This window comes from Sprattus sprattus, assembly GCF_963457725.1.
Source record: "Sprattus sprattus genome assembly, chromosome: 14".
NCBI classification, from domain to species: domain Eukaryota; kingdom Metazoa; phylum Chordata; class Actinopteri; order Clupeiformes; family Clupeidae; genus Sprattus; species Sprattus sprattus.
The window spans coordinates 21,324,718-21,343,293 of record NC_137912.1 but is presented as its reverse complement, the minus strand read 5'-3'; the positions used below and the strand labels follow the sequence as shown (position 1 = coordinate 21,343,293).

The 18,576-nt window shown below is 43.4% G+C and overlaps 2 protein-coding genes across 2 annotated transcripts; both read left to right on the top strand.

Annotated features, from left to right (window-relative positions):
* Window positions 1-1,619: 1,619 nt before the first annotated feature.
* Window positions 1,620-8,101, top strand: LOC308375220 (acyl-coenzyme A thioesterase 5-like; the record flags this gene model as incomplete). Its single annotated transcript, XM_080851306.1, has 10 exons — window positions 1,620-1,851; window positions 2,805-2,904; window positions 2,982-3,172; window positions 5,159-5,322; window positions 5,657-5,776; window positions 6,098-6,180; window positions 7,084-7,177; window positions 7,400-7,480; window positions 7,680-7,821; window positions 7,977-8,101. 10 exons carry the CDS (start codon window positions 1,620-1,622, stop codon window positions 8,099-8,101), a joined length of 1,332 nt encoding a protein of 443 aa, XP_080707432.1.
* A 3,374-nt stretch (window positions 8,102-11,475) lies between these two features.
* On the top strand, window positions 11,476-18,239 carry LOC308375222 (acyl-coenzyme A thioesterase 5-like). The gene is made up of 10 exons (XM_080851308.1): window positions 11,476-11,744; window positions 12,896-12,995; window positions 13,205-13,395; window positions 13,486-13,649; window positions 14,012-14,131; window positions 16,011-16,093; window positions 16,505-16,598; window positions 16,836-16,916; window positions 17,305-17,446; window positions 17,581-18,239. The coding sequence occupies exons 1-10, from the start codon at window positions 11,513-11,515 to the stop codon at window positions 17,703-17,705; spliced, it is 1,332 nt and encodes a 443-aa protein (XP_080707434.1). The 5' UTR covers window positions 11,476-11,512; the 3' UTR covers window positions 17,706-18,239.
* The last annotated feature ends 337 nt before the right edge of the window (window positions 18,240-18,576 follow it).

Here is an 18,576-nt window from a genome sequence, read left to right as displayed (position 1 = left end):
GAGTGTTTTCCAGAAAAAGATATTTAAGTGTGTGAAATGAAATCAAATGTGAAAAATAGCCTTTGCAAATATTTAGTCACCCTAATCATTTTAATGATTTGAATACCTGTAACTACTCAATACTGAATAATTGCAACACATATTTAGTCTGATTAGCTTGTTAAGCTAAACAAGGAAATATTTTCCTTTTTATATTGCACTGAAATAAAGTAATTTAGTGTGTTCCTGGTCACATCAATTTGAAAGCTGGACCAAAGTGTTTAATTTCATTCAATTACAATTAGGCTTAATAAAAAGTTAAGTTGTAAGTACAGTCTGGAGTCTGGACAGTCTTTTTCTCTCAACGCCTCAATAGGTACATCTTGCCTCACACCAAGGTAGAGGTTGTGATCTTTGGCCAAAAAAGTTTGGTGACCACTGCTCTATCATGATTTACCGTGCTGGTTATTTGAGACTGACAGATGACTATATCCTGCTGGAGAACATAAACAAACTTGACAAAGCAGCAACTCTGACCACTAAACATGTGGTCACCATAACCTTCCAAACAGTAGTGTTATGGTTACCAAGGAGAAGTCCCCCCCTGGCACGGCTCAGACTCCTAGGGTAAGGAACCAACCTGGGGTGGAGGTGGCAGGCAGCAGCATCTGTGGCAGAGAGGGTCGGCCACGGGGAACCATCTCAGGCCACGGCTCAGAGAAACCCAATTATAATCTAGAACAGCGGAAGGTTGCCAGACCCATTTGCATTAGAAGACTAGTACATTAAGAGCCTACGGGGTATCTTAAAGAATATATATGGCTAGAGTTGGAGAGGCTGGTAGGTCAGACCTTCAGGGGAACTGTCGAATCCAGCCTGATGTAATTTCTCCTGTCCACTCCCCACCTCTTCTCCCTCTCATTTCCTGTCCCCACTCAACTGCACTATCAATTAAAAAAGGCAAAAAAGCCCAAAAATACATCTTAAAAAAAAAAAAAAGAAGTCTAGTAAATTTACATTAAGAGCCTATGGGGTATCTTAAACAGTTATATGGCTAGAGTTGGAGAGGCTGGTGGGTCAGACCTTCGGCACTGAAGCTTTTACTAGTCTTTACCAGAATGAAGACTGATTTGCTGTATGAACCACAGGCAACATTATTTTTACTTGCTTGTAGTTGTAAGGACTAAGTTAATATATTAATGAATGGAACATTACGTTTTTTGGAATAAATAAAATAATTTGATTTTCAGTTGAGTGATGTGTGTGTCTGGTTCTATAACACCCAAATCATGAAAATGCCAGCACCTGTTCAATTCGTTCAAGAAGGCTGGTTGTGCTCTGGATCCCCAAGAGTTGGTTGTGGAGAGATGGATGTTGCACAAGCTGCTCAACATAATGGCCAACACTATACACACAACCTTTTGGCCAACACTACACCCCACAACACCCACACACACACACACTCACACACACACCCCACACACGACCTGGAATTGTTGAAAGGATTAAATTCAGACTCCATGTGTATCGCGATACTGGAATGCACTTTCACCAAGTCCTAGCGTCCCTTTTGTAAGACTGAAGACTTTGTAGCCAGGTAAAAGTTACAGAATGTCATTTTATTCCAGAGTTGCCCAGAGATGAATGTTTCTGCTGATGTCAGTCTTCGCAGGTCGGCGAGCTCAATGGCTGTGTGTCCGGTGTTGTCGGTGCAACCTACTCGGGCACTAGTTGACGAGAAGATTCAGATAGTTGTGAGAAATCTACTCCTAAAACAAGAGGTGACGGTCCATGCTTTACATCACTCCGAGGATAAAGACTACTGGGAGGCGTTTGGCCATTATATCAGCGACGAAAATGGAACAGTAACAGGTAACCAGCGTTTGTGAAGCTACTCTGAAAGCATAGCTCTGCAAGCTAACGATCACTTCAGACTGGAAGGAGTTCAACTACAGCAAAGCTACTGAAGGGAGAAATCTAGTTAGGTTAAAGCTACTTCATGGAAACCACTTTTTAAGAAAACAAATCAAATAGACAATGTACACATGATACGAAATTATAACAAAATATGACACAAAAACGACACATGCCATCGAAATGCCAATCATTTGAGTTTATTGCAGAACTTAATTAGCCCAGGGAACTTCTTAAAAAGCATGCAACAACTTCTCTGAACATCTGTTTCTAATTAGCAATAATCAATGACTAATTGACACCTAATATATTAAAGCTTAGTATTACCATTTTTCAGATTTCAAATATTAAAAACTGTAGCCTAAACTATCTCATCTGGGCTTTTCCTTAGGCCATAATGACAAGGAATGTTCTGTACAAATCTGGATTTTGTATTATTTGACTACAACAAAAACTGTTTGAAAAATATGGGCCTATTGTCTTGTCTGTTTTGTAACATCTGACTTGTTTCGTCTAAAAAAAAGTCTTCAACTTGGGCCATTTTAGACAGTATGAACAGCTTGCACACTGGTCTAAATATTGGGCCTATCTTTTCGCAGTTAGAACATAATCTCTTGTTTATACTAGTTCTGAGCAACCGTTAGCACATGCAATACACAAGACGAGTGTGGTGGTGGCTGCCTGATGAATGCATTGCCTGGGTATGCCTTCACAGCACTGGAAAATTGTGTAGGGCTGGTCAAAGGGGTTCAGTTACATAAGAGAAGCTGGGGTGTGTTTTGGTTTGCCTTTGCATCAGCCTGGCTATGAAATATAACGCATTATAACGCAAACTGGTCACGTTAGATTCACCTGTGCAGTTCTGTCTGAGGATCTTGCTGACTTTAAACCATTTTCCCCTTTTCTCCTAGTCATGGAAGATGCCAGCACGGGTGGGACCTACACTGGAACTGAACCCATGGGCCTACTGTGGAGCCTGCGGCCAATTCCTGGTAGCAGACACAGGCTCAGGTAGAGGTACAGGCTATTGAATTATATGTGTATGTTCGTATATACAGGCTACTGAATGTATTTCTGGGATGTTTTAGGTTGCAAAAGAGGAGCGTTCTGTCTCCAATGGTGGTGAACATATCCGTCTACAAAGGTCACATGAACCAGGGGTTTTCTGAAGAGGCCGCATTGGCGACGGTTGTCACGGAGAGATGGTACCTGGCGCCAGGTGTGCAGCGTGTGGAAATTAGGGAACAAGTGGTCAAAGGCACGCTCTTCATACCACCAGGTACAATCTTTCACACACTCCTACTCTCACTCAATTTCACACTCACACTGATAGGTGAAAATTCTCTCAAGTAACCTAAGGATTCCGGAGTTCGTTGGGCTCACCCGTGTCCCAGCAGGTCAGAGAGAAGCTAGGGCCCTTTTTTAGAGAGAGAGAGGGAGCCCGGGCTTACTCCCAGTCTGCAGCAGACGAGAGAGAAGCAATATTAAACACATCGCACAATGTTTATATTAACTCCTCAAAAAAAGTTCAGAAACATTATTTCGGTCAATTATTCCTCCCCTTTAATAATACCAATTGGTATTGTATTGTATATCGTTGGCAAGCCTGATAAGTCTACTTTACAACGAGGTACAACTTGTAAGGATCGTACATTCATGGAATGAGCAACACAGCTAACCGTGTGGGTGGCGGTTGGTATTAGTAATAGTATGCCACTGGTCTAAACTTAAGTCCCCACTCCTGCATTAACACAGATGTCGTATAACCTTTATTACAGTCTACAGCTTGTAAGAACGACTTGTCGTGTCATGGATGCGCCAAGACGGCAGAACTGACCATCAGTTGTTTTATCTGTTCAAATGCCTGCTCTCCCTCTTCAGGTTTTTTAATAATATCTCCAGCTGACATAGGCTGAGAATAAAGTAAACTCTGCAACATTTTGTGTTTCTAACGTGTAGATAGGAATCCATCTACAGAATTTAGTATTCCCAGAAAATAGATTTAACTCTTTGTCGGGGGCTGAGTTTTTTTTTTCTTAAATTTAGTGGACCACAGCTGCTAACTTTGTTGGCTTGTTTCTGCTACATTCTTCTTATCTGTAGAACAGCACAAGACGTTCAACAACAGTTGACCGTCCCTCAAACTGTAGCTAAGTTTGGACTCAAGGCTTGTGAAAATGTAGTCTTTAGAGCCAGCACCCCAGCCCCCACCCATCCTGTCTTAGTCCAATGCATCAGTCTAGGTTAAGGTAGTTAACAAATCCGCTTTTTTTCTGTCCCTGTCTTGCAAGGATGTCAGTTTTGCACCAGTTCGACCCTTCTTATCACCTCTGGTTGAAACATGCTCTTGCACATATGCAGACTAAGTGGCACCCAATAATCTAAGTTACACACACACACAGAAGCACAGAAAAGCCATGTTCCTGTTTACATAAGCACTTGATAAATATATTCTGAAGTAATTTACAGTGTTTCGAAATTATCTCCATCACACCCTCACACTCAATCACACTTACACTCACACTCACTCTCATTTAATTTGCTTTTTTATTCATAAATGTATGTAAAATGGTCCGAGCAAAACCTCATGGGAAATGGGATGACAGACATGTCATGTTGTACTGTTCCAAATTCTTTATTATCAATAGAAAATAGAATTCATTTTCGCATATCCTTTAGTCTGACCACTGATTTTATTAACCACCATAATGTAATGTTGCTAATTGGAGCTTGAATGTCTTGTGTAATGTGTTTATCCGTGTGCTGTGCTTTTACCTTGCGCTGTTCAGTCTCTTCTTCAAGGTTTTTCACGTTTTTTCAGTTGTGTAAATAAAGCGCTAAAGCGCCACCCACAGGCGTGGGGTATGTACTACAGCCCGTTCAACACAATCTGGTGGCTCCGTTTTTACGCAAATCTCTCGTTACCAGGCTCTGTCTTTACGAAATTAAAATATTTGATAGGTGTGAAAAATGGCTCCGTCTAAATTCAGCCTTACACTCACACTCTCACTCTCACTCTCACACACACACACACACACACTTTGTTGAATATGATGTTTTAAATATGATTATTTATTTGAATAAGTACAGCAGTTACTTTCTGCACTGTAGGCCGCTCAACAGTTCAAAAACAGGTTTAAAATGGTGTGTGTATGTGTTGGACTGGTCTGTCTCTACATAGCTTTGTGTCTGCATACTTCTTACATTTATTCTTGTGTGTGTGTGTGTGTGTGTGTGTGTGTGTGTGTGTATGTGTGTGTTTCAGGCCCAGGGCCCTTTCCTGCAGTCCTGGACATTTGGGGAGGGGGAGGGGGGCTGGTGGAGTGCCGGGCCGCCCTCCTGGCATCACATGGCTATGTTGCTTTGGCATTGGAATACCTTTCTCCGATTGAGGAGCGGACGTTTGATATTGAGACTGTATACTTTGAGGTGTGTGTGTGTGTGTGTGTGTGTTTTACTGTCTACTTGGGCATAGCCCCGCCTGTAACTTTTCATCTAAATTCCCATAATCTTTGGTGTGTGTTTTATCAGATTGTTCTATCAGTAGTGTAGTACACACACATGCATGTGATGGAAAGCATGCTGTGGTGTTACGGAGCAGGTTAAGCCATTCGGCACAGCACTGAAACGGCACATGAGTCCACATGCTTTTGTTTTAATTGTTTTGTGTTGGTGGTGGTGGTGTGTCAGAGTTAGTAACTCTTATTGCGATGAAACAATGGGTCCTTTTAAAAAAAAGAGTGTGTGTGTTTGTGTGTTGTAGATGGCGTATCATATCCTGCAGTCCCTGCCCCAGGTGTCTTCAGATAGAGTGGCTGTGCTTGGTCTGTCCTTGGGGGGGTCAGTCACCCTCACACTCGCAGCATACTCTGAAACCGCCAAGGTATCTGTCTGTTTCTCTCTCTCTTTCTTCTATTAAATGCACTCTGATTCTCACACACACAATGTACTTTCTCACTCCCCTTATAAATACAGTCTTTTTGAAGTACAGTTGTTCAAGAAATAATGTTAACAGTAATCCCTCGTGGGATCCCCAATTGTGGGAATTTAAGGAACAGTTTGTGTAGAAAGTGAGAAGTCATATTTTTAAGTCTGTTGACAAATTAATGGTGAAATATATATATTTCAAACCTGTTTTGCTGTCAGTGCTGACAATAAATACTAAATAAATAAATACTAAAACTGTGAATAATGTCTCTTTCAGCCCCGATGTTGTGTGTGTATCAGTGGTAGTCATGTTCACCCTGTCAACAAGACCCTCTATGAGTTCTTCCAGCAGATGAACGAGTAAGTACAGTGGGAACTAGTTGGGGGAAAAAATGGTGGATGACCAAACAACGATTGTATAAAAAGTCCCTTTTTTTGCTAGAGAATATAAGCCACAGATGTCCTAAAGGGGGAGGTGGCAATCTTAACAGTTTAAGAACACTTGTGGTCAGCAATTTGACAGTGACATGATTGGTTGTTCATCAATCTCGCTAAGCAAAGGCTTTATTAACACACACACACCAATTGTAACACACACACACAACATATAGTTCCATTTCTAGGGAGGTGCGCCTTAGCCGCTACAGAGGCTGCAGCTGTCTTTTCCTGTCTTGTTTGGCACCCTTCAGAAACTGTGCAATCAAGGCACAGCATCAACCAGATGAATCTGCCTGTGTGAAACTCTGTGGGTAAAATGACCGGTTCTGGCAGGCCCAGGCCCGGAGCTCCGCCCTCTCTGTGGGCCTGGCTAGAATGTCTCGGGGGCCATGGCCAGAGTGTCACGTGATCTGATGGATCTGTTCCCCATACGTATGGAATAGAATATGTAACAGTGTGGAGAGATTGTCTCCATACGATAAATAACACGCGTCTGGGTCTTTACCTCTGTGTGTTTTCACCAGGGCTCCAAATTACTGGTACATAAGCCTAGCCTGCATGCTGTGAATGTGTGTGAGGATGAAGTTATATGATCTTCCAAGGCAGAGCAGTGTAACGTGTGTGTGTGTGTGTGTGTGTGTGTGTGTGTGTGTGTGTGTGTGTGTGTGTGTGTGTGTGTGTGTGTGTGTGTGTGTGTGTGTGTGTGTGTGTGTGTGTGTGTGTGTGTGTGTGTGTGTGTGTGTGTGTGTGTGTGTGTGTGTGTGTGTGTGTGTGTGTGTGTGTGTGTGTGTGCGCGTGCGTGCGTGTGTTTGTCCGCGTCTGCAGGAGCTTGGCCAAGGCACGCATTGATGAGAATAATCATGTGATCTGGAGAGATGTCATTCTACCCATCCCTACTGAGCCTGATCTTAAAGCAGATGTAAGTGTGTGTGTGTCTCTGTGTGTGTGTGTGCATGTGTGTGTCTATGAGTGTGTGTGACAGGGGCAGAGAATATCTTTAGATGGGAATATTAAGTTGTTGGTGGTGTTTTTAAGTAGGTCAGCAAGGAGAGATTAATATTCATAATGAGACATTACTAAGGCAGCATGCTGTGTGTGTTTGTGTGTGTGTGTGTGTGTGTGTGCGTGTGTGTGTGCACAGGTGGGCAAGATAAAGTGTCCTCTGCTGGTTGTGATCGCCCAGGATGATCAGAACTTGGCCACTGTGGAGTCCACTGAAGACGTGAGTGAACCTGCTACTCACTCTCTCTCTCTCTATCTGTCCTCTCTCTCTCTCTGTCCCTCTGTCTCTCTCTTTCTCTCTCTCTGTGTCTCTCTTTCTCGCTCTGTGTGTGTGTGTGTGTGTCTCTCTCTTTCTCTCGCTCTCTCTCTCACACACACACACACACACAAACCTACACTCAGTGTTTGCGTGGACACAGATGGAGCAGATTATGGAGAGGTCTGGAAATCGTCACCTGCTGACGGTGTTGTCATACCCAGACGCAGGTCACTTGATTGAGCCTCCATACACACCACACATCCGGTTCAGTAACTTCATCACTCACTTCAACGGGGAGAAAGGTACGTACACACACACATATGCATACACACACGCTCACACTCATACACAGTACCTTCATCACTTAACACAGCATAAATAAAGGTACACACACACACACACACACACACACACACACACTATTGGTGTACCACCTAACCTGGCAGTTGTGTTGTAGGGATCATGCTGTGGGGAGGTCAGACTAAGCCTCATGCAGACGCCCAGGAAGACGCATGGGAGAAGATCCTCCTCTTCCTCCAGAAACACCTCTACCAGGATATACCACCAGCGGCCAAGCTCTGAAACTGCTCACATACACACACACACACATACACACACACACACTATACCAGGATGTCAAGCACCTCTATCGTGATGTACCACCAAAGATCTACCAGTACCAGCTACTAAACCCTAGAACTACAGACACCTCTACCAGGCATCACCAACTACTAAACTCAGGTTTTACCACCAGCATCCACCGGCGCTGGAACAGACTTTTCATTTTTCCCAGATCAATCTGTAAAACCACAGGGCTACAATCTCCACACGGTCTCACGTCATCATGTACCTCAACTGGTTGCAGTCAAGGAAACAGATGCTATTTTATATACTGTGACTGCATAATGTTGAGCTTATGTGTCTAGTATAGGGTCTCTTAGGGTTAGGAACTGAAGAGAGAGCCATATTCTGGTCACCATAGCATTAGAATGCAGTGCTTCCAACAGTTTTATATAACAATGTGCTGCTATAGTAACAGTGAAAGGTTCACAGGTATTGCCTTATTGGTATTGTCATGGGCTATCTTACCTAGTTGAAGGTTCAGCCACAATAAGGATGACTGAGTGCATTTCTATACAGTAGGATGTCTTGGGTTTTCAAACGTGTGGTTATTTTAGAGTGAGAGTTCAGTAAGAGATGACAGTATATATCCCTCTGGAGAACATGACCAACATGACAAAGCAGCCGCTCTGACCACTAAACATGTGGTCACCATAACCTTACAAACGGTAGTGTTATGGTGACCAAGGAGAGGTCCACCATCTGTGGGAGAGGGGGTCAGCCACGGGGAACCATCTCAGGCCACGGCTCAGAGAAACCCAATTTGAATCTAGAACAGCGGAAGGTAGCCAGACCCGTTTGCATTAGAAGTCTAGTACATTAAGAGCCTACGGGGTATCTTAAAGAATATATATGGCTAGAGTTGGAGAGGCTGGTAGGTCAGACCTTCGGTGCTGAATCTGTTACCACCAGAATGAAGACTGATTGCTGTATGAACCACAAGAAACATTCTTTTGACTTGCTGCTCTGAAAGTCTGAGAAAAATCTGTCCTTGTCAGGATGTCACAGTCCATAGTTGTAAGGACTATGATAATACATTCATTAATGGATTTTTTTTTTTTTTGAATAAATAAAATAATTACATTTTCAGTTGAGTGATGCGTGTGTCTGGCTCAATACACTCAAATCATGAAAATGCCAGCAGCTGTTCAATTTGTTCAAGAAGGCTGGCCCTGCTCTAGAGCCTCAAGAGTTGGTAGCCTACTGGCCAATACTGCACCCTACTGGTGAGTCAACAGAGTGTCTTTAGTCAGAGGTTCTTTAGCTCCTCTGCAAAGACCATTACAGGAGGTCATTCTTGCCCACCACAGTAGCCATCTACAATAACTCCCCTCTGAAGATGACTCCCCTGGAGAGGAGAAGCTGTGGCAATGCACACTTAACATTCAATTTGTACATTAATGGCACTTCTTTATTCTAATTCGTAAAATCTGTGTTGTTGTACGGCTCGGAGTGCTGGCGAGTAACATCTTACGACATGAAAAAAGTCGAAGCCCTCCACAATGGATGCCTCAGGAAACTCTGCCGAATCTTCTGGCCAGAGAAAATATCCAATGCACATCTATACAAGAAGACTGAGTGCAACAGTGTGGTGCTAGAGATCAAACGCCGCCGATTCAAATGGCTCGGACACGTTCTCAGGATGGACCAGGACCGCATCCCCAAGACCGCCCTACGATGGACTCCACCTGGAAAAAGGAAGCAAGGCCGGCCCAAGCACACCTGGCGGCGAATGGTGACAGCGGAACTGAAGGAGATGAACCTAACCTGGGGCCAGGCACAGCATGCGGCACAAGACAGGTCCAGACGGAGGTAGATGGTCGAAGCCTTATCTCCCATTAGGGACGAAGAGGATTAAGTTAAGTAAGTACATTTATTCTAATTATTTATAGAATAGAGTATAGCACTATTGTGGTAGACGTGTATACATAATTTGTGCTTGTGTGTGTGTAGAGAGAGAGAGAGCACAGAGTATATAGATGTTTCATGAGCGGGATAGAATGAATGCATGATGACAGTGTGGTGGGGATGGGTAGGTGTGGGCAGGGTGGTTTCTGCCAGTAGAGGGCAGAGGGGTTCTGCCAGTAGAGGGCAGAGGGGTTCTGCCAGTAGAGGGCAGAGGGGTTCTGCCAGTAGATCAGGTTGAGATACTACAGCAGCATCCCACAGCAGAGACTGTCTGGACTTGGAGTGGTAGAAAAGAGAGGATGTTAATGGGCAGAGCTTGGCTGCCTAACATGCGTATAACTATTTAATGGTTATGGTGATGAGGAACTATGTTTACAAAGCCATCTGCATAAATGGGTAAACTATAATAGAGAACTAGAATGCGTTTCGTGAACGAACTGCGAGAGTGTGCTTGCTCTGTGTCAGTGAAGCACAGGTGCAAGCTAGTTTTAATGACCCCATTATGATGTCATAATACACAGAGTTCTGCCATGCAAGTATATGGAGAAAAAAGGTGATGGAAAAAGAGGAATAAAAAAGGAGTGGCAAGGAGTACCGCCACGAAAAGTCATAGCAGGTTGCACCGGATCGGGCCGGACGTTTCGGTGTTTGAACGGCGTCTGTACCTCGAACGGGCGAGGAGTAGTTAGCTGCAAGAAAAACGGGGAGAATAAATAAAGAAAACTTGACAACAACAATACTGTGCTTCCCTTCGGGCAAGCACATTAATTAGCATTATGTGAAATAGAAGGATATGAAGAGGGAGTGGCTGCCGGCATAGTGTGTAGTTGTTTATGTTAAGTTTTGTTGAGTTATGGTTGGCTGACTTGGTGCATGAGAATTTAAGTTATACATGGATAGCTAGGGTGGCACGATACAACAACAGTGTACGCTGGCGACAGCTGCAACGCGTCGCATTCTGCATGATCCGTAAAGGCCCTCCAGTACAACATGCACTGTCTGTTGCCCACTGCTGCTAAACACAACATGGCTGACAAGAAGTATTTTGCGACACGTGCCGGTTTCGACTCTAGGATACACTAAAGAGGAATGTCTTTAGTCTCGATTGATGTGATTGCTGCTGCAATACTGACATTTCTCTTTGAGGATAACTAAAGTACTCCATCTATCTACGATATTTTTCTTTGTTAATATCCAAAAATCTGTTATTGACTTTTCAGTAATGAATAATTTTGTTCTTACCAAACTCAGCTGTTTATCTTGCACCCTCATTTCTTGATGCAAAAGTTGTTCAGGCAATCAATCACTGTGTTTGTTGAGACTGAAAGGGTTAATCTCGGACTACATGTGTATCGCGATACTAGGATGCACTTTCACCGAGTCCTTGCGTCACTGGTGTATGCCGAGGACTTTGTAAAGAGGTAAAAGTTACGGAATGTCATTTAACTACAGATTAGCCCAAAGATGAATGTTTCTGCCGATGTCAGTCCTCGTAGGTCGGCGAGCTCAATGGCTGTGTGTCCGGTGTTGTCGGTGCAACCTACTCGAGCACTAGTGGACGAGAAGATTCAGATAGTTGTGAGAAATCTACTCTCAAAACAAGAGGTGACGGTCCATGCTTTACATCACTCCGATGATAAAGACTACTGGGAGGCGTTTGGCCATTATATCAGCGACGAAAATGGAACAGTTACAGGTAACCAGCGCTGGGGAATCTACTCTGATAGCAAAGCTCTGCAAGCTACCGGTCACTGCAGACTGGAAGGAGTTGACAGCAAAGCTACTGGAGGGAGAAATCTAGTTTGGTTAACTAAAGCTACTTAACGGAAACAACTTTGTAAGAAAACAACTCAAATAGACAATGTACACGTGATACGAAATTATAACAAAATATTATACAAAAACGACATATGCCGGCAAAATGCCAATAAAGTGTGTTTATTGCAGAAAGTGCCTACTTGTTCCCAGATCATATATTTGTATATACCCCACTATTCATGGAAAAGTGCAAGAAATGTCAGCTTTGGTGTTGCACACAATGACCTTCAATCAGACAGCTGCATTTCAGAAACTAGGATCCAGGTGGTGATATTGCACCAAGCAGTTAGCCAGGTAACTTCTCAAAAAGCATTCAACAAGTTCTCTGAGCATCTGTTAATAAATAGCAATAATCAATACATATGACTAATTGACACCTAATATATTAACGCTCAGTTTTACCATTTCAGATTCAAAATATTAAAAACTGGCCTAAACTTTCTCATCTTGGCTTTTCTTAAGGCCATAATGACAAGGAATGTTCTGAATGTACAAATCTGGATTTTGTATTATTTGACCTCAACTTAAACAGTTTGAAAAAAGTGGGCCTATTGTCTCACTCGTCTATTTTGTAACATCTGACTTCTTTCGTCTTTAAAACTAAACAGTCTTCAACTTGCGCCATTTTAGGCAGTATGAACAGCTTGGACACTGGTATAAACAGCGGGCCTGTCGTTTACCAGTTAGAACATAATATCTTAAATATGAGTTCAGAGCAACCGTTAGGAAAAAAGTTGCAGGGCTGGTCAACTCCCAACAGTTAACACGTGCAGCACACAAAGGTCAAGGGTGTGGTGGTGGCTACCTGACGAATGCATTGCCTGGGTATGCCTTCACAGCATTTTTTCATTAAAAAAAAGGGTTTCAGTTACGGTAGAGAAGCTGGGGTGTGTTTTGGTTTGCCTTTGCATCAGCCTGGCTAGCTTGCTTTGTAAAAATACAATGAATCGACTGGTCACATTAGATTCACCTGTGCTGTTCTGTCTGTGGACCTTGCTGACTTTAAACCCTTTTCCCCTTTTCTCCTAGTCATGGAAGATGCAAGCACGGGTGGGACCTACACTGGAACTGAACCCATGGGCCTACTGTGGAGCCTGCGGCCCATTCCTGGTAGCAGACACGGGCTCAGGTAGCGTAGCTATGTATCAGACAGAGGTGTGAGACTCCTGTCTGCTTAGTACAGGCTTGTGTGCGTGTGTGTGTGTGTGAGCGTATGTGTGTGTGTGCGTGTGTGTGTGCGTTCCAGCGTGTGCACGTGTGTGTCCGTCCATACAGGCTACTGAATTATGTGTGTATGTGTCTATACAAGCTACTGAATGTCTTTCTGGGATGTTTTAGGATGCGAAAGAAGAGCGTTCTGTCTCCAATGGTGGTGAACATATCCGTCTTTAAAGGTCACATGAACCAGGGCTTTTCTGAAGAAGCCGCATTGGCGATGGTTGTCACGGAGAGATGGTACCTGGCGCCAGGTGTTCAGCGTGTGGACATTAGGGAACAAGGGGTCAAAGGCACGCTCTTCATACCACCAGGTACAATCTCTCACACTCACTCTCACACACTCTGGTCTGTCTGGCTTTCTGTGTGCATATTTCTTACATTTATTCATGTGTGTGTTTCAGGCCCGGGGCCCTTTCCTGCAGTCCTGGACATGTGGGGAGGGGGAGGGGGGCTGGTGGAGTACCGGGCCTCCCTCCTGGCATCACATGGCTTTGTTGCTTTGGCATTGCAATACCTCTCTGCGAATGAGGAGCGGACGTTTGATATTGAGACCGGATACTTTGAGGTGTGTGTGTGTGTGTGTGTGTGTGTGTGTGTGTGTGTGTGTGTGTGTGTGTGTGTGTGTGTGTTGGTGTTTTACTGTCTACTTGGGCATAGTCCAGCCTGTAACCTTTCACCCAAATTCCCATAATCTTTGTGTGTGTGTTTTATCAGATTGTTCTATCAGTAACGTAGTACACACACATGCATGTGATGGAAAGCATGCTGTGGTGTTACGGAGCAGGTTAAGCCATTCGGCACAGCACTGAAACGGCACATGAGTCCACATGCTTTTGTTTTTGTTTGTGGTGGTGGTGTGTAAGAGTTAGTAACTCTTATCGCGCCAAAATAATGGGTCCTTTTAATTAAAGTGTGTGTGTGTTGTAGATGGCGTATCATATCCTGCAGTCCCTGCCCCAGGTGTCTTCAGATAGAGTGGCTGTGCTTGGCCTGTCCTTCGGGGCGTCAGTCACCCTCACACTCGCAGCATACTCTAAAACCGCCAAGGTATCTCTCTGTTTCTCTTTTTTTCTCTTAAATGCACTCTGTCTCTCACACACATAATGTACTTTCTCAAACACTTTCCTTATAAATACAGGTACAAGTACAGTTGTCCAAGAAAGAATGTATACATTAATCTCTCAGGACCAAATGTGGGATTTTAAGGAATGATTTGTGTAAAAAGTTCTGATTAACACAAGTAAGAAGTCATATTTATAAGTCTGTTGACAAATGAACGGTGAAATATACAGCTGGTAAAATAAGTACACAATCACCAGATGTTGGAAACAACCCAGGTAATCCATACATACAAAGAAGAACCAAAACAAATAAGTTCAGAAAAGAAGTTCTGTGTGATAATGTGAAATGAAACATGAAATCATTGAACACGCTTGAAATGAAATGAAAGTATTGAACACGCTTACTGATATGAATTTAATACTTTGTACAAAAGCCTTTGTTGGTAAAGACAGCTTCAAGACGCTTCCTGTATGGAGCAACTAGTCGTGTGCCTTGCTCAGTTGTGATTTTAGCCCATTCTTCCAAACAAACGTTTTCAAATCTTGAAGGTTCCATGGGCCTCTTCTATGAACTCTGATCTTCAGTTCTTTCCATAGATTTTTTATTGGATTCAAGTCAGGTGATGGGCTTGGCCATTTTAGCAGCTTTATTTTCTTTCTCTGAAACCAATAAGAGTTTCCTTGGCTGTTCATTGTCTTGCTGAATTGTCCACCCTCGTTTCATCTTTATCATCCTGGTAGATGGTAGCAGATTTTTAGCAAGAATATCTCAGTACATTTTCCATTCATCCTTCTTTCAATTAAGTGAAGTTTGCCAGTACCGTATGCTGAAAAGCAGCCCCACACCATGATGTTCCCACCTCCAAACTTCACTGTTGGGATGATGTGCAGTGCCATTTGTCCTGCAAACATGGTGTGCATTATGGCATCCAAAGAGTTCCTCTCATCTGACCAGACTATATTCACCCAGTATTTCACAGGCTTGTCCAAATGTTGTGCTGCAAACTTTAAACGAGCTTCGACATGCTTTCTCTCCAACAATGGAGTCTTATTTGGTGAGCGTACATACAGGCCATGGCGGTTGAGTGCATTACTTATTGTTTTCTTTGAAACAACTGTACCTGCAAAGTCCAGGTCTTTCTGAAGCTCTCCATAAGTGGTCCTAGGCTGTTGCACAATTATTTTGATAATTCTTTTCACTACTCAATCAGATATCTTGCGAGGAGCACCTGTTCCTGGCCAGTTTATAGTGAAATTATGTTCTTTCCACTTCCGGATTATGGTCCCAACAGTGCTCACTGGAACATTAAGATGTTTAAAAATGCGCCTGTTACCAATGCGATCAGTATGTTTTGCAACAATAAGGTTGCGAAGGTCTTGAGAAAGGTCTTGAGAGAGCTCTTTGCTTTTATCCATCATGAGATGTTTCTTGTGTGTCACCTTGGTAATAAGAAGACACCTTTAAATTGGCCATCAGTTGGGATATTAATTTGCACTGTCAAGGGGCCGGATTGCTTTCTAATTACTAATAGATTTCAGCTGTTGTCTTTGCTTTCCATGCCTTTTTGTACCTCCCTTTCTTAATGTGTTCAATACATTTCCCCTGTTTTATTTCACATTATTACACATAGCTTAATTTCAGAACTCATTTGTTTTGGTTTATTTGTATGTATGGATTACTTGGGTTGTTACCAACATCTGTTAAAAATGTCATGTCAATAGCACCTTTGGAGATATACTGTATGTACTGAGAAAAATGGTGACGTGTTCAAAACGTATTTTTTCCTGCTGTATATATTTTTCAAACCTGCTATGCAGTCAGTGCTGACAATAAATACTAAAACTGTGACTAATGTCTCTTTCAGCCCCGATGCTGTGTGTGTATCAGTGGTAGTCATGTTCACCCTGTCAACAAGCCCCTCTTTGAGGTCTTCCAGCAGATGAACCAGTAAGTACAGTTGGAACTAGTTAGGAGAAAAAAATGGCGGATGACAGACCAAATGTGTTTTGTATAAAAGTATAAAAGTTTTTAGACCCAAAAAGAGAAGTTAAGCCAGAGATGTCCTCAAGGGGGAGTTTAAGAACATCTCTGGTAAAAATGTGGTCAGCAAATGGCAGCGGCACGATTGGTTGTTCATTCATTTCGTGTAGAACCCTTCAAAAACTGTGTCCTTTGGCACCCTTCAGAAACTGTGCAATCAAGGCACAGCATCAACCAGATAAACAGGTAAAATGACCTGTTCTGGCAGGCCCAGGGCCTGGAGCTGTGTCATGCTGTGAATGTGTGTAAGGATGAGGTTATGTCTTCTGTGATCTTCCTAGGCAGAGCAGTGCAACATGAGTGTGTGTGTGTCCGCAGGAACTTGGACAAGGCTCGCATTGATGAGAATAATCATGTGATCTGGAGAGATATCATTCTGCCCATCCCTACTGAGCCTGACCTTAAAGTGGATGTAAGTGTGTGTGCCCGTGTGTGTGAGTGTGTGACAGGGAGTGGTGTTTTTGAGTAGGTCAGCAAGGTGAGATTAATATTCATAATGAGACATTACTAAGGCAGCATGCTGTGTATTGATGAAGGGTAGGTAAGAAATAGTCTCTGTGGTTCCATTTCTTAAACTTCTCAAATATGTGAATTTGTGCGTGTGCGTGTGTGTGTGTGTGTGTGTGTGTGTGTGTGTGCGCGCGCACAGGTGGGAAAGATAAAGTGTCCTCTGCTGGTTGTGATCGGTCAGGATGATGAGAACTGGCCCACTGTGGAGTCCACTGAAGACGTGAGTGAACCTCCTACTCAATCTCTCTTGCTCTCTCTCTCTCTCTCTCTCTCTCTCTCTCTCTCTCTCTCTCTCTCTCTCTCTCTCTCTCTGTCCCTCTCTGTGTATCTCTCACACACACAGATACACACACACTCAGTTGCAAATGTCTTCTCTCCAACGCTTCTCTTTATAAAGTTCAAGATGGAATGTATTCACTTATCTCTAGTGACCAACTGTGGGATATCTCATCAACAGTAAAGTGACATGCTCATAGCGTATGTTCAAGTCAACAGTATGCTGATCAGTAGTCTCTTGTAATCCACTAGGACTGTCATCCTGGATTAATAATGAATCGTGTGTGTGTGTGTGTGTGTGTGTGTGTGCGTGTGCGTGTGTGTGGACACAGATGGAGCAGATTATGGAGAGGTCTGGAAATCGTCACCTGCTGACGGTGTTGTCATACCCAGACGCAGGTCACTTGATTGAGCCTCCATACACACCACACATCCGGTTCAGCAACTTCATCACTCAACACAACAAGGAGAAAGGTACGCACACACACACGCATACACACACTCTCCCACTCACACACACTTCAGTTAACACAGCATAAATAAAGGTATACACACACACACACACACACAGTATTGGTGTGCCTCCTAACCTGGCAGTTGTGTTGTAGTGCTGATGCTGTGGGGAGGTCAGACTAAGCCTCATGCAGACGCCCAGGAAGACTCATGGGAGAAGATCCTCCTCTTCCTCCAGAAACACCTCTACCAGGATATACCACCAGCGGCCAAGCTCTGAAACTACTCTCTCTCTCTCTCACACACACACACACACACACACACACACACACAGACACACACACACACACACAAACTCGCTCTACCTGGATAAACCACCAGCGGCCAAGCTCTGAAACTACTCTCACACTCTCTCTCTCACACACACACACACACACACACACACACACACACAAATTCTCTCTACCTGGATATACCACCAGCGGGCAAGCTCTGAAACTACTCTCACACTTTCACAAACACACACACAAACTCTCTACCTCGATATACCACCAGCGGCCAAGCTCTAAAACTACCCACACTCACACAATGTCAAACGCCTCTATCGTGATAAACCACCGAAGATCTACCAGTACCAGATACTAAACCATACAAAAACAGACACCTCTACCAGGCATCACCAACTACTAAACTCAGGTTTTACCACCAGCATCCACCGGCGCTGGAACAGACTTTTAATTCTTCCCAGATCAATCTGTAAAACCACAGGTCTACAATCACCACACAGTCTCACGTCATCATGTACCTCAACAGGTTGCCGCCAAGGAAACATACAGTGCCACTTAAAAGTATGTGAACCCCTTGACCACTTACGAGTTTTCTGTTGTTTTACCATGATTTTTCATTTTTTTCATCGCCAATTTTCCATAGAAGGAATGTCAGGTTTATGTTTATCATTTGCATGTACTTTTTTTAGAGGGAATTGTTTGAGTAGCCAAAAGACTACATGAAACATGGAATTAGTCCATTTCAAAAGTAAGTGAACCCCCAGCTGAATTGGAAAAGTCAAGCAGGTAACAGATTCAGTGAAACTTATTTGGGTGCTTAATTAGTCAATTAAGCAAACCGATCATCTGAGACATCCTTAGGGA